We start from the raw sequence: 16,687 nt of genomic DNA on the forward strand, positions 1-16,687 counted from the left end.
CGACGTGGCTCGAAATTCACGTGAATGACGAGGCGGCTACAAAGCTCCGAGGGAGTGCAGTCTGCAGCTACCAATTCCCAGAAGTATTGTTTCTTCTTTATGCAACCAGTAGTAGACATAACCATCCCTATTCATGGGAATTCCGCGTTTGCATGTTACGCTCGCGAATCTGTACATTTTATTTTCGTGATATCAGAGCCGCGTGATGTCACGATGATTCGTCCTTTTTTTGTGGGAGGAAAAAAAAAGCGGTATTCGCAAAAACGTACACGCCCATATAGATTACACGTTTACAAAAGAAACTCGGTCCATTTTACTTTTCCTCTATTTTTACTTCTTTCCCGTAATATTTTTAAATATTTTTTTAACATGTAAAATTCGCGGACTTTTGTTCGAAGAGATTTTCCTCCCGGTTAAAAACCGTCGCTGATTATGACGTGACATTCGGAAAGACTATTTTTCAATGGAAATATCCTTCCGATCGTCAAGCGAATGGAACGCTCGACAGACGTTGAACACGTTATTCCGAATGATTCGGAATAAAATTCTACAAGAACGGGAGGAACACACTGTGATATCTCGTATATATCACAGTCTCGATCGCGCGTTTAACGCGGCCGTGCAACCTCGATCCCGAAGAGGGATCACCGCGATTCGGCGTGACTTGCGAAATTTCGAGGGTGGAGGAGAGCGAAGCGAAATAGCCCGTCGTTATCTCGACGATGGAAATCGATTATGACGGACGATCCGGCGTGCCCCCCGGGCCGGCACACGGGACGTGTACATTTTGACGCTTATGGAAATCTTGGACAGCGCGTTTATGGAGGATGACGGAACACGCGGGCACGGAAAGCGAGATCGATTAGTCGCCCTTTGTTCCCGGACCCGTCTCCTTTTCCACCGGAGGAAAACGCCGATAAACGTCATTTAGACGCGCACCCGCGCCCCACATCGATCTCTTTAGCCGCGAAATATGACGAAGCAGACGTCACTTTTTGTCGGCGTTAACGGTCGCTAATAGACTTTTCTCTCGCGAAAAAGAAGTCAGGAGATTCAATGATTCTCGTGAAGCATAAATCCGCTTTTCGCGTCGTTTCATTATAATAATTATTTTTTTTTTTTTTTAGAACTTGTTTGTAGAAAAGGGTGAAATTACATATCCCGATAGAACGTAATAAACGAGTAACGGGAAAAAGCCGTGGGAAAACACTTGTTTGCATAGCATTTGCGCGAATACGTGAAAAAATATCACTTACAAAAATAAAAGTGATATAATAAAACTTTTGCGAAATGCGCAACGGTAGCGTGCGTCCTCGATGAAAAAGGAAATTCCAACGAAAACCAGGTAAAAATAATTCTTTACCCGTGTATTTGCGTATAGCAAAAAAAAGTTCGCTGAAATTAAAGGGGGGTTCTTCTTTCTTTATTTTAATGGATCGACGAAACGTTTCACGTTTCCAGAAACGGGGAGAGTCGGATCCGAGCCGGATGTAATAAAGCAACTTCGCGCGCAACTGTGTGCACTTTCAACTTTCTGACACGCGCTTATCGCTTTCGAGGTTCGCGAGGTTCTTACGGGAGGGACTCGATCGAGGGATCCGATGTTCAAAGTAATATTTCTTCGACATACAACTCGAGCGCGCGTTTTCGCGCGCCTTTGGAATTTTGACGTTATTTTTCCAGGCGCGCGCGCTCGGGTTAACTTCAGGTCGCGATAAAGGCCGGCGCGAGAAATTTAATGGAATACGCGGGGTTCGCGCGTCGGATACACGTCGCGGAATAATCTCGGAAATATTTCCCCGCTCCCCAATATGCGCGCCCGGCTCGGCGAAGGCGAGTTTTTTAATTAAAAACATCACCTTCGCCGGTGTACATACGCGCGTATACACGCCTGCTTGCGCGCTCGTTACATACGCACGACTACGTCGTCGTCGTCGTAGGTCGCGAAATTTATTGTATCCCGAAATCCCGGTGGAAACACGCGGAGCGTTCGAAAAACATGTCGACGTCATGTAGCAGCTCTGACGTTTCGTTTGAGCGCTCGCGCGCGCTCGATTTATGATGCGAGGGGTGAGGAAAGGAGGTCGGCGGGGTAACTGCAAATTAGATTCCGGGGGAGTCGCTCGCTGTTACGCCGAACCGAGTCGCCGCTCTGCGTTTAACGTCGATAACGAATACAAATCCTCGCGAAATTGCCCGCTCGGCGGCAGTAACTCTCTCTTTCTCTGTTCAACAGCAGCGGGATGTAAACGGGTAACAACGTAATTTTCTCGCGCGGTATTATGCGACGATAATCCGCGATAATACGCAAAAGACGCGGTACCATTAAAACCCGCAGTTTGCCCCTCTCCCCCTTCTTCCCTTCGCGATTCCTATCGATGTTCCGCATTCGTTATGCTGCGCGCGAGTTAATTCGCACGCGCCGGAAACAAACGGATAAACGCCGGATAAACGTTTTCAATTTCCTCCTAACGATTTTAGATGAAAAAGAGGCTGGATCATCAAGTGAGCTTAAACCATCGAGACCGCATTTACTTTAATCGTTTTTATAAAAGTGATAAAAGTCGAGCGTAATTTTTTTTCTAATTTTTCTCTAAGTATTCAGGCACATAAATGAAAAATTAACGTACCTTAAAGAATAATAAACCTGTTATCGATAAAAAATTAAACTTTCGCAAAATTAAATTCACGAGTTTCGTTAACGCGCGGCTTCAGTGAGTTAAAGATCGAAATAACTTTTGAATCTTGCTTTCTTTCGTCATTCCGCCACTTGCGTGATCGACGGACATTATTTTCAGTCCGATCGAGATAATCGCAGTCACTTTTTCCGACGACAAAATTAATGATCGCCATTCGTCCGACTAATTCGACCATTTGTACTAATCGAGAAAAGATCAGAGCGCTACAATTATCCTGACAGAGGTCACATCTCTCTTGAGTGCGCGAGAATATTTTCGGCAAGAAACGGACAATTAATGTGGGGCGCGAAGAGAATGATTTATTTATCGCGTTCGAACGTACGAATCGAGCGCGCGTTTCGATTCGCCGTGCCAGCTCGCAGGCGCGGAAAAGACGAACGGCCGATGGAGCAGGTGGCGGCGGGAACTTTTATTCCCGTCGCGGTCCTCAGAAATCTTTCCGAGATCTTTAGAATACAGTTGGGAGCACCCGCATCGGTTCGCATCTGCGAGAAACGAATCGACTTCTTTCCCCCCGCCGCGCTGGACCACCGTCGCGACGCTCCGGCGATTACGCGGACAATAAATCATGGTATGCGCGCACGCTGTTTTAAATATTATTAATGGTCCACGGACGGTAGCGACGTGAGATCCGTAAGGTACGAGGATAAATTAATATCTAATTCCAGCTGCAATCGTCTTGCAATTTCAATCTTGTTATACAATACTTGAGATAAGAACGTACGTTGTTTCTCTTACGGCTGATATTTCCGCAAAAGACTTACAAAATCTAAGTCCGAGTGATTAATTGATTAAATTATCGAAAGTGTATTCGATGCGGCCAACATTAAACAGTTATATGGAAAATAGTAGCGTGTCCAGTTTACGAAAAGCATTTACAAAAGATTAAATTAGTCGCGGAATATTTTATGTAATTTTTATACATATTTAAATGTTATACAAATTCCGGAATATTATTGTGCGCATATTAAAATTTTATTTAACCAAAAAAAAAAGAAGATTAAGGCTCAATTCCCGAATAATTCCGCAAGTTATTCCGCGCGAATCTCTCGCGTGAACAGCTTCGGGCAAGCTCCGGCGGTAATTACGCGAAATATCGGGCTTCTCTGCTGGATAAGCGCACGGCCCGCCGAACTTTCCCAGTTCCTCTCGTCCGGGAAGAACTAGAGAACTCACGGGACGATATCTAATGGTCGGTCGGAGCGCCGGTAAATGCATCCCGTTTCTTCGCTACCGAGCCGGGCATGGCAATAGAGGAAGTTGCGCGATTTCTACGACATTGCTGCGCGCCGGAGAGAAGGCTGTTGACGTAATCGAGCTCAAGCAGCTTCCGCTCGGCCAAAGTTTCCGTCGTCGCCGCCGCCGCCGTCCGCGAAGTTCGCATAATTTCGCCAACGAAATATTCACGCCCTCGTTCCCTTTAATTTCCATAACTCATTTACCGGCCGTTCAGGAAGAAGGCGACTCCGAGAAAGTTCGGGGATATCTTTCGTTCTAGGTCGTACGGATATATTCTCGCTCCCCGCGAAGTTTCTTTTCGTCGAGGAAGTAATCAAGAGGGACAAGTTGTTCGGTCATTTGCGGGGTTTGCTTCAAGGCCGCGAGTGTAGTACGTTCTCCTCTTTGTACGCAGGAGCGCCGTACGGATATAGGGAGAGGCGAATTGAACGGCAAGATGATCATTTTTCTCCTTCTGAAACTTTTCTTCTTTAGAGAAATGTCGTTCTTACCCCTAAAGTTTCACTTCTCTTTACCTTTCACGACGAAATTTTTTTTTTCTGAAATTTCACTGGAAACTATTGCCGCAATTTTTTCTCTGAAATTATCAATCGGCGAACTTTTTCACGAATTTTTATGCGATACGAAAGACATGATTATTATTTCAAATATAATATTGCGTCAACACGACATTATGCCGAATATTTTATTCAGATTACCGTACCGGAACGCTCACTGTAGGAATATGTATGGCGCTTCATTTAGATCATAAAAATACATGCATCAAGACTGGCCATCATTCGGTCCATCCCGACCGTAAAACATTCGGTTGTGATGGTAATTATGATGGCAACGGCAAATGTGATTAAGTCGATAACGAAATGTCGCGCATAATTATTAACGTTGTCGCGCTTAACGTCATCCTACGTGAAATTATTGGAATTTCATGCTGAACTATTGGGGTGCGCATGATAGACGAAGATCGATCGGTATTTATGCGACATTAACATTTCGCGGTGGATGCAGATTGAATCCTCCCTGCCTGATGAATAATTAGTGGCACGCATACTTTGCATGCGTACTCTAATAAATAATATTATACTTACAAATAAAAACCCTAACGTGAAAGATTTTTAACATCTTTCATTATAATAATATTCACGATAATTGTCTCCTAAAATATCATAAAATAAATCGTCAGAAAAATATAAAAATTCTTTGAATATATATAATTTGATTTAATCTAAAGGTATTTTTTACATTTAATATTTCCTTTTTCTTTAATATTATGTAACTAATGTATAAGGAAAACCAAGCGCGTGAAAATGAGTCACCTGATAGCGTTGAATATCTCGTGGAAGCCGGTGCCTTGATGGCTGGGAACGTCGCACGTGGGCAGGGGATGCAACAGGGGCAACCGATGACAGAGCACGCTGTCGCTGTTTCTCTTGCTGCTTCCGTTGCTGTCTCGATCCCGGTCGTTTTGTGGCAGAGGTCCATTGCCGGTGTTCGGCGTCGGACCCAGGCCCAGTCCCAGAGGAAGACGCGGCAGGGTGGCGGGTCGTGTCAGGCTGCCGTAAGCCGTTAGCGCGCCCCTGGGTAGGGACGAGTAGCAGCGATTCAGCGGCAGGGTGCCGAGGGTGCTGGACGCGCAGCCGCTGCTGCCCGACCCGGAACCTGAACCTGAACCTGTCGTAAAGTCATCGCGTCAGGACAACGTTGTCAAACTTTGCGATCTTAAAATTCTAGATTAAAGCGTTTAAGTTCAGACGAAGACAGGAAGAACAGGAAGAGATAGAGAAAAAGACAAGCGTGACATAGGAAGAATTAAACTATATATTATCCAACTATCATCGAGAGAAATGCAAAACGCAAAAGGGAAAAGAAGATCTCCGCGATGTTCAATATTCGTCGCAGGAGAGTACTCGGAAATCAAATATTAAAATGTCTCGCGCGGCGCGACCCTATACTTCTCCTGCGATTGGTTTAAAGGAAAAGTTAAATAAGCCGCGTGAGAAACCTTTATAACACGGGGAGAGGGAGGGAGGGGGGAGAGGGAATACGAAAGACGGGTGAGAGAGTAGCGCAAAATTGAAAATTGAAAAAGCGAAAGACGGAGGTTTATGGAGGGTGATTTGTTCTTCGTGTACGAGCGAGCAACATGATGACGATACGTAACTTTTTATGAGGTAGATACCCCATGCAATTTCCACTTGTCTTATCGATAGTAACCTCCGCCGGACGGATATACGGCCCGTAAGCGGTGGCGTTGCCGCCACGAGTAAATTTGTTTAGAAATTTCTTTATAGCCGCAAATACACTTCTCGGATGAAATTGAGTAATTCCGCGAGTAGTATAGCCATAGATTCTCCCGGCTTCTTTATTTAAAATGAAAAAATCGGTTTTATATATATCTTTATGATAAAATACCATATACTTATAACTTTATTATCTTATATGTTGTATCTTATGTCTTGTATGTCTAGAGAGAAACGATATGCCATAAAATAAAATTTTGAAGGGCAATTGTTAATAATTTAACAATTAAATTGTTAATTGTTAAAATTTCACTCTGTTAGCATCTCTCCGCTTTACATATATTTCATCTACATATATACATATGTATATAAAATAATAATCAATAAAATAAAAAGAAATCATAATCTACATTAGATAATATTTTCACACAACGCTATCATAAGTAATTCGATAACAAGATAAAAATTTGTTATTCGGACATCAATCCCATAAACTTCTCCATTTTCAGTATCAGTGTATAGTAACACCAGATTCTTCTCGCTCCCGGTGTCAATTCATTGGACCAGAGCGCAGATTTCAGTTACAGAGCGAATTTTATCAATGTTAAACTCGTAACCACGCGATAACGCGTTGTTCTGTAATCGGGCCCGCTGTGTAACGCGATCAATCAACGGCAGGCTACATAGAACAAGTTATCTGAGCGGGAGTACACCACCACGTACGATAATCGTGCCGTCGCGTCCGGTGCATTGCAACGAGCGTTTCGTAATTACTAATTAAATTAGGGAATGTTTATCGCTACTTTGAAAGTATTCTGACATCGCATCCGTCTAGAATTGCAGTTGAATGCGACCAGCAGTGACGTAGAACCCTAAAGAATCATTATATCATCCTCTTTTTTAATTTTAAATAATATACCATTAATTAATTATACTGTTCCTTTGTTTCTAAAAAAATTAAAAATATTAATAACCAAAGTTACTATATTATAATACAAAATATGCGAACAAAAACGACAAAAATCATAATTTATGGTTAAAAAAGATGTTAGAAAGATATAGTTAACAAAGTCCTGGCATTCCGATAAAGAGAGAAGAAAAATCTTTTTCTTTCTACAAATACATCAAGTTTAGACGTCAACTGTCAAACATTTGACGTTTAAACTTGAACTACTTAAACTAGTGCTCTTCCTCTCCCATTTCTCCCCGTGGCTACGACAATGTAGATAGCAGTAACGTTACTCCGGATGTTCAACGAGGGATGTGTTGTTCAAGCAAGTTGCTCAAATACGGATTCCGTGGGTTTCAGCGCCGGCTCCTTTTTGCGAGAAAACGTGATCTCATCTGGGACGTGCGTATATCGGTCGGGGAAAATTCAAGGAAACTGAGGCGCGCGAGATCCACGGTGAATATTAATACGAGACGCTCGTCGCGACGTGTCATTCAATCCTTAATTTCGACGAGAGTCATCTATCGAAGAGATTGGGGGCGGAAAGGGGAGGAAGAGGCGACATCCATTCCGGATCAGACACTGGCACGTAGCTCAAGTCTCTCGATCAATCTTTTTTTTCCCCCTGATCAATTAAAAAATTTTTATATCCTCAGTCTGCAACACTTCGTAATCTGAGGTCCTCGGTCCCTAGCTCGTGGAGCTGGTGATTCAACAATCCTTTAAGTCCTTAGAAACCCGACACTCTTGTCGATCTTTGAGGAACTCAGATCTTTGAGCGCTTAAGTTTTCTCTTCTTCAAAACTTCTACGTTTCGACAAAAAGCATAAATAATGCGATAAACGCTCGACAAAAATATTCCTCAGATTTCTTCTGCCAGTTTCAAGCGACAATATACCGCAGCGAAAGACAATTAATTACAGTCGTAATTTTAACCGTCGCGACTTACACTTTTCGTAAATTCGACCCAGCAGCAACAAACAAACTACAGCGGAGAGTCGATTCAGTCAATTGGATTTCAATGTACCGTATAGTTTCCGCCTCATTCGGAGCTTCCCGTTCGTTTCTAGTTACTCTCCACACACGTATACGTACAAGACGTATGCCTGGCTCCAGCCCCCCCCCCCGGATTAATTATACCTCGGTCGACTTTACTGACGAGAAAGTCGTGTCCACCAGCCAACAGCGAGGATTTCTGTCTTCGTTCGCGACGGGCAGACAGTATGTCGTCTTTCTCTTCCTCCTCCCTTCCCTTCTCACTCTTTCTCTTTCTCTCCTGCATACATAGTTTCCGGAGAATTTCCAAGTTAAGCTATTATAATAAGTGTTAACTTTTGTTCGCGAACTTCACACGAACTTCCACGCACTCTCTTGAGCATGTGCTTAGACACGCGCGATGCAAATGTGCCGTTCTTCCTGCCGTCGGTGACGGCGGCGGCGTTGTCGAGTATTAAATTGATGGACACCACCGGGACACTGTCGGAGTTTCGCGTAATAGAAAGTTACGTCGTAACTGGAACGTAAAATCGCGTTACGTGGCGCGATCATTCGGACGATGATTAACCCGACGAGATAGCGGACTCGCGATTCCATTAATAAATCATCGATGCTCGTGACACATGCAAAATGATTATGATAATGTTAATTAGGTTGACGTATTACGATGCCGAAATATGTCGTGTTAAAGTGCCGTGAAATATACTCGTATTACGCCGTAAATGTATGTAATTTTATATTTCATACACATTTATAATTTGTGAAATTTATTTCGGAGAATTTATTTAAGCACGAGCAAATATTTCATGTGATTCTCGTATTATTTAAGAGGATTATAATTTATCGACTCGAATAATATTGCTTTTGAAATATCGCTTGTTATTTTATATCTTAATGTAATATCTTGATAGCAAATAATAACATGCAAAGCGCAGAAGTGAAGAGAGATGTTCTTCGTGGAAAGAGAATTTCTTTGTAAAAAAGTTTTCAGCATAAGAAAAATTATTTGATATCGTGCAGTTTTTCCTTTTTTCGAACATCGAATTGATTTATTATCTACCGGCATGATAAAACCTTTTCATATCAATTTATTTGAACGTTTGATGCAGAAAATAAAAAAGGTCTTTAGTTACTTTTCACTTTAAATAGCTGCCGCACTGTTCTCTTTCTCAAGAATAGGCAAAGGTAGGTAGGTAGAGGTAGATAGGTAGGTAGGTAGGGAGGGGGGAGGGAGGGAGGGAGAGAGAGGAAGAGAGAGAGAGAGAGAGAGAGAGAGAGAGAGAGAGAGAGAGAGAGAGAATGGAGACCTCTTGCTAAAGGTTTATTAGGTTTATTAAAATTTGTTTTTCGATGTTTTCGAGTAATGAGAAAATAAGTTTAATGCAAATTTATTATCCCATTTATTCTCTCTATCCTACAGACTCACGAATGCATAATTCGGTATTAATTATTGTCTCCTTTATGCGAGGAGAGGTAGAAATTTCTCGCGTTATGTTGTACTAAATGTACTCGATCACGGAACAAAGGCATACAAAGTTTTTGCCCTTTCGATCGATCAGCGCGACTTGCACTAGCATTTATTCGCTCGTGTTGTGCCAAACTAATTATAATAGAGTCCGAGTGGCGGTGGCGACCTAGTTTAGGACGATCAGTAATAAGGAGAAGAGACATCGGCCAATCCTTTCGACGGGAAAAGCAATTTCGCGATGCCGATAGCTTATGCTTTCCTCCCGACGTCTAATTTACATTTCATATTCCCTAATGCGGCGCAAACGCTTTGATGGTAAGCAAGAGATAATTTCAATCGCTGCTTTATTACCATCTTGAGAAAGAAACTCACTATTTTTCTTATGTACATTAAATCTGAAAACTTGACATTGTTACACAGAACGTGAAGTAGACGAGAAATGTGGAGAGCTACGAGGGAGAGATTGTGAAAAAGGTTTTAAAATTATCTTACGGATTTATTTTGTTCACCTTGGTACTTTCACAAATTAACTATTTTATTTTTCGAAAATGATTTCTGACAATTATTCAACAGTATTCCGCATTTTCATTAAATTAATATGTAATCCTAGATTTTTATCCTACGATTTTACTCTCAAGCACAGACATCTTTTTCAGATTAAAATTCAATCTCTTTTGCATATATGCATAACTATGATTGTACAGATTACGAGATACGCTCTTCCACTTCTGTTATTCAATATTGTTTCTACATCAAACTCCTCAATTTTTACACAATTCTTTATAATATTCCATTCCACATTTCTCGTAAAAGACTTGGCTTCAATTTTTACGAAATGTCGGTTCGCTTAAAGCAATCAAATAAATTTACGACATTGCCGTTACGCGGACTGCTTACACCAATAGCCTCGGGACGATTCAATGTTATCTGAGGCGTTTTAGCGTGATTGGATGCCGCTGCTTGGCGAGAAACCGAACTCGACAATCAGGAAAACGCTCATTGTAGCGTACGGCGATGCAAAGCGATTTCGAGACTAAGACGAGTGAGCGAGGGAGAGGGAGGGCGGAACGATTAGAAAGGGATGCCTGACTAAACGTGGTCCTTCGGGCGTAACGCTACTCTCTTTTGAGAACGATCGGGTTCGATCGAGCGAGCCGCGAGTATTCCAGGAATCCTAAATTCAGAAATGAGAAATTCGAGATATTATACCATATAATTCCCTTCAGACAGGAAGATCTCTGAGAAATTGAAAATTTTTCCTGATATCTTCAATATGAATGACGCTGCATCTCTTAATAAGAAATAAAATTAATTTTTTGTTCACTGTATCCTTTCACTAGTGAAACAGCTAATAGCGATATTCAGCTTTTTTGCAGCAAAAAAAAATTTAATAATTACACCCCGGTATTTCGCGGGTGCTTAAGATAATTATAAAGTAATTAGAAAGCCAGTAAATACAAAGTATTGTTCGTACTCTTAATGGATACGCGCATATTGGACCGTGGTTCACGGTGTTTCAACGGAGTTGATAAGCGAACTCGCGCGCACTTCCAATTCCGAGGTAACATAATAATCGTTAATTGCGTAGACCTTACGCACGGTTCGAAAGTTGTAATGACGCTTAGTTTCGTTTGAAGCCATTTGCTCCGACCGAAACGTTGCGCCATTAGAAAAACTTTCGGATTAAAACCGTCGCACGGTTGTGATTTTAAACGACGCATTATTCTCCCTAAAATAAAGAGAGTCGCAATTGAACTGTACAAACCGCCCAAATAAAAAATGTTATTAAATGCGTTTTGTAGATATATTTTTCATTACAAAGAAAAATTATAACTGATATTTGAACAGCAAAAAAATTTAAATCAAATTAATGAAATATGTGCAATTCGACACCTGAATATTTTAACAAAATTATTTATCGAAAAAACGGGGCATATCGCTTTATTATTTAACCGAATGTATATTTAATAAAACGCGAGAGCGTGAAGTTTTTTTTATCAAACCGCTATGTTTTCGCTACACATCTATGTGCGCGCGCGCGCGCGCGCGCGTGTGTGTGTGTGTTGTACGTAGCACCTAAGGGGATAATAAAAATGAGCTTGTTTTTTTTTACTGCGTGCATGTAATCTCTGATTACACGATGAGAAATTCTACTATCTCTCAGTCAAGAAAAAGATGATGGGGACAGACACGGTGGAAAGTGTGATTCCTTCGGGAATCTGCGAGCAATTACGACGCGGTGCAAAAGTAGCGTGCTTCCTGACGAGACGTAGTCACTCTAAGTCCGATCGATTGGCAATTTCGTGGGAGGAGAAGATACGGTAAGGCTGCTTTTGCTTCGTTCGGTGAGACGAGCGATTCTTGCTCGGTCTCGTAAACGGATTGGCTGCCTCTGAAGTGTGCACCGTCGGTGCTTACATTGTAATTACTCCTCTTCCGAAGCTGCGAATGAGCCACGGCGAGAAGGGAAATCTTCTATCCGTGTGCTTAGATATTTTTTTATTCATTAATATCATACTACAGGTTTTTGGATATCAATTAGAGTCAGAAATTTTAATAGTTTTTGCAAGTTATCAAAATTGATCAATAAAATTGCATCAAGTTTCATGTTCAAGTCAGTAATTGCGTTTATATGCGTCTGGATTAATCATCGACTTTCATGACTGATGATACTAAAAAGTTAATTACTGAAATAAATTTTACATGTAAATTACTGAATTTTTTATTTTAATAAAAGCCTGAATAGTTGATGTACTATTCCAATTTAAAGAGAAATTGGTAAATTATATAATAATAAGAATAATAAACACATTTCAAGCTTAAAGAATAAAATATATCTTCGTTTTGATTTTGTCCGATCATCATTGATTGTACGTCATTTCCGACTGCTGTAATTATCGTGAGCTTTTACGGGCGAATAAATCGAATCGTCGTATTTCAGTTCGCGTATCCGCGGGCAAATGACGCGACTTAAAGTTTTGGAAAGACCAAAGTTTTAACGTTGCCGCAACTTTCGCTCCTACAGATTTGTAACGGTGTGACTCGCTTCCGTTTCGCGAGTTCCTAATTCCGTAATCGGGTTAATGGCGACCGTACATCCGCAGCAACGTTACTTTTGCCACGGTCGTATCAATGTGACTGCGTCGACGTAGTTTTCCCGGCGACATGTCACTGTGTCGCTCTTCTGTGAGTTGCCGCGGTCGGACCGTTGACAACAATTCAACCATTATGGGACGTAACCCGGACAGAACCGTGAAATTACTATTCTGTAAAGCTACAGGAGAATTTCGCGTTCTAATTTTCTAATTTTCTATTAACACTCTGAAAAAATCTCGAACGTTTTATCCCGAAATTGAATAACGTTCACAAAAATACATAAAAAAATATTACTAATTATTTTATTTAAAAAAATCCTAACATAAAATAATAAGCGTAATAAAGTTAAAAAATTTCGTTCTAAATAAAAATTTTTTTATTTTACTCGTATTTCAAATACGTGTTATATTAATTTATGAATTTGAATAGAAATTATATATATATATATATATATATATATATATATATATATATATATATAAATTTCTATATATATACATACTTAAATTATTTCTTTTGTCTCTTCTAGAATATAAATTTTTAAGAAAGAGTTCAGTTCTCTCATTGCAAATTATATAAAAAAATATTTCAATTTATAAAAGGGATAATTCACTTGTAAAGAAAAATTCAAATAGCTATAAAATACAGAATACGATTGAACTCGCGAGAAATTTGCGGATGTTAAATGATGACAGGAACCATATGTTCACGCTTCGCGAAGCTCGCAATTTTGTCGACGCGATTCATCGCGAAATATGCATGCATGCTTTTAATATACATACATACATACATATATATACATATACCTATACGTATACGTAATATAAATCGAGGCCAAAGAATTTAATTTTTTAATTAAATAGACGGTTGCTAAAAAGGCTCTCTACTCGCAATTTCAACTTTTATTTAAACATTTTTTATTTTTAATATTATGAATTTCCGAATAAATGTCTGACAAGCAAAAAAAGCATAATAAATGCTTCTATAATTATTAACCATATAATTATTATTCAGAGAGTAAAAAAATAAGTACACAATTAGAAAATATTGTCTTCTTCAAACAATCTTCATTCCATTCTCTTGAAACTTTAAGATAAAGGCAGAGAATAAAAAGCAATTAAATAATTTTCCAATTAAGGTCTAAAGTAGTAAAGTTAAAAATGTTTTCATAGAATCAAAGGAAATTATGATATACAGTATTAATCAATCGCGGAATCGCGTCGACGAATCGAGGGCAATAATGGCAAGGTTTTACCCATACTGATGCCAGAGCTGGACGGATCCTCATTCTTGGCGCCCCAACTGCCAGCCAGGTTGAGCGCCAGCAGCGGCCGTTCCTTTAGCAGCTCGGCGACCGATGCTAGGCCCTCGCATCCGCAGCCTAAATGGGGCAAGTGCAACGCCTGCACTTGAATGCAGTCGCGAAGTGCCTCGCACACCCGGGACACTTGCTCGCCGGACAGATTCATGTCGAGCACCAGACGCGACAGACTGCCGGAGGCGTGACTCAGGCCGCGACAAAGAGCGTTCACCACGCACTCCAGTCTGAAATCAATCGCGTTAATGACGGCGTTAATGGGACACTCAGACATACTCTCGCGTTTTATCATCGAACGCGCGAATAGCGTTCAAATAATTCTCAATAAATACACGAATGAACCAATAAAATGTTAAAACATCAAAATCAATTAAACTAATTAAAATAAAATTTGAACCTTTACTTAAATATAGATATTTTTGAAGTCAGAAATACATGTATAAAAACTAATGACAAAATTGATTTTTGTGGACCTCGGTGAATTGATCACCTTGTTATTAATTATTATCTTCTAGAGAAACAAAAATATATGTGTAAAATTAATGCGTTAGGAAAATTAGTCCTCGTATGAGGCAAATTTGATAATTTTACTGTTAAACATATATAAATATACACGCGCAAACACATGGCGGATTAATGTTTGCCATAAACTGCAAATGTTTTTGGTATAAACTTCGAACACGTATTATGCATGTGATATCGGTTTACTCGGGAAGTGCAGTTAATATTGCAGCTATGTACATTCGGGTTTGAATTATGCTAAATGAAACGCGAGCGAAGGGAATTTCCATCGGTATTTCGCGCCACATTACATTCTAGCGGAGTCGGAAAAAACTGCGGCGAATCTGACGCGCACGATGACGCGGGGCGAGCAGAAAGGAGGAGAAGGGGGGGGGAGAGAGAGAGAGAGAAAGAGAGACACCCTCGGCTTTTGGAGCTTCGCGCGCGCAAGATACGCTCCGGTCCTCCAGCGCGGATGCTGCGCTATCGCGCTCGTCGGACGCAACCGATGTAAATTCGGTCGGCGACGAGTTAGCAGCACGGAAGTTCGGCGGACTCTTGCCGACGAATATATTTATGCATATGTAATGTGCATTTCACGCTGTCTATTCGTGGCGTTATTCCTCCAGCGGCATATCTGGCATGCGCGCAGATACGCATTATGCAAAGTCCTGACGCTCGTCTCCTCCTCCGGGAAACGTTAGGCGGAAGCCTGGATTTTCTCGCGCGTGGTGCATGCCAACAACAAGAGAGAAAGAAAGAGAGAGAGAGAGAGAGAGAGAGAGAGAGAGAGAGAGAGAGAGAGAGAGAGAGAGAGAGAGAGAGAGAGAGAGAGAGAGAGAGAGAGAGGGGGGGGGGGAGGTGTAAGGGACGTCCGCGTTACACATCCCGATTACTCTCGGTACTCGAAAATTAGCCCAAGTCAGTAGCGTAAATTCTAACTAGCGTTTAGAACTTCCCTCTCTTCCGCGAAAGACTAACGGAGGGAGATGCAAGGAGGATGAGAAGGATTAGTTCATACCTCATTTAGGTAATGTATTATTATGCTTCTCACGTCTTCGCATCGTCGAATATTAATATAAATTCTTAATACAAATTAATAATAATAGTAACAGGCATAACAATATTAATTACAGCGATGCACAAATGCTACATAAATGTAGTTTAATGATAAAAACAAATGTAGATAACACAGCCATAAAAAAAAGTGGTCTGGCCTGTATTGAATACCAAATTCATATATTTCTATGGATTTTCGCCTGCTGAATCCAAATCTGATGTCAGAATTGGTAGATTGGTTTCACTGTTTCGAGGAAACCTCAAAAAAACATCAGCGAAAATGTTCGTTTTGTAAATTTTCGAGCTTTTTTTGATCAGATTTGGATTTAGCAGGCCAAAATCCGTAGGAATACACGAGTCTGGCATACAGGCCAGACCATTTTTTTGTGTAACTGTGTAATTAATCGAATCAATAAGTAATATGATGTAAGATTAATTAGATTTTATTCTCGTTTCCATTTTCTGTATTTTTCAATTCTTTTCTTCCACTTCTTCCTTTTAATATTTTTATTATCTATTCGCCCTTGTACGAGATTTTTTTTTATTTATCCGTTCCTTTCCGTTATCTTTTTCCCACTCCTTCCTTTTCTCTTAGTTTTTGCTTTTTTTTTTAAATAGAGAATTACGTTACTGCGACCGAAGCTTTCACGCTGCTCCGCATTCGAGACGTGAGAGAATTGCGGCCGAAACGCGCAAAGCAGCGTATTCGCGAAAAGCGCGGAAACGGCAGCTAAGTGCAGTTGCGGAAACGGCAGGCAGCATTCCCATAAACGTGGATTGTAATATTAATCGAGTATTCGCTCTGCCTTCCGACATCGTCGGAAAGTATGCGGGAAGAATTCATATTTAGAAGGCGCATCACGGCAAACGTGATAATCCGCCGCATCTCACGCGAGGAGGGTGAAAAAAAAGGGGAGAACTTCCACGATGCAACTTGGCCACTTTGCATGGTAACTAGCTTCAAACACGCGATAAAATATCGCAAATTTTAGAAATTTTACTCGAGTTGTCCGTCTCCCGACGGTATTTGGTTGCTTGAATAAAAAATCTTAAGGCGTCCTTTAATAAATTTTAAACTAGGATACAAAGTTAAAGAGAGAGAGAGAGAGAGAGAGAGAGAAAGAA

At 40.7% G+C, this 16,687-nt stretch overlaps 1 protein-coding gene across 11 annotated transcripts in view; it reads right to left on the bottom strand.

Annotated features, from left to right (window-relative positions):
- Nucleotides 1-16,687, bottom strand: part of LOC105837413 — a 228,301-nt gene that overhangs the window by 32,885 nt on the left and 178,729 nt on the right. For 10 of the 11 annotated variants that reach the window (XM_036289802.1, XM_036289801.1, XM_036289800.1 and 7 more), the window contains 2 exons: nucleotides 13,940-14,229; nucleotides 5,252-5,606 (listed from right to left, as the gene is read on the bottom strand). In XM_036289802.1, the coding sequence (XP_036145695.1) occupies nucleotides 5,252-5,606; nucleotides 13,940-14,229 (645 nt within the window). The remainder of the gene's footprint in view (nucleotides 1-5,251; nucleotides 5,607-13,939; nucleotides 14,230-16,687) is intronic. The other variant, XM_036289803.1, reaches the window with a different exon arrangement.

This window comes from Monomorium pharaonis, chromosome 7, assembly GCF_013373865.1.
Source record: "Monomorium pharaonis isolate MP-MQ-018 chromosome 7, ASM1337386v2, whole genome shotgun sequence".
NCBI lineage: Eukaryota > Metazoa > Arthropoda > Insecta > Hymenoptera > Formicidae > Monomorium > Monomorium pharaonis.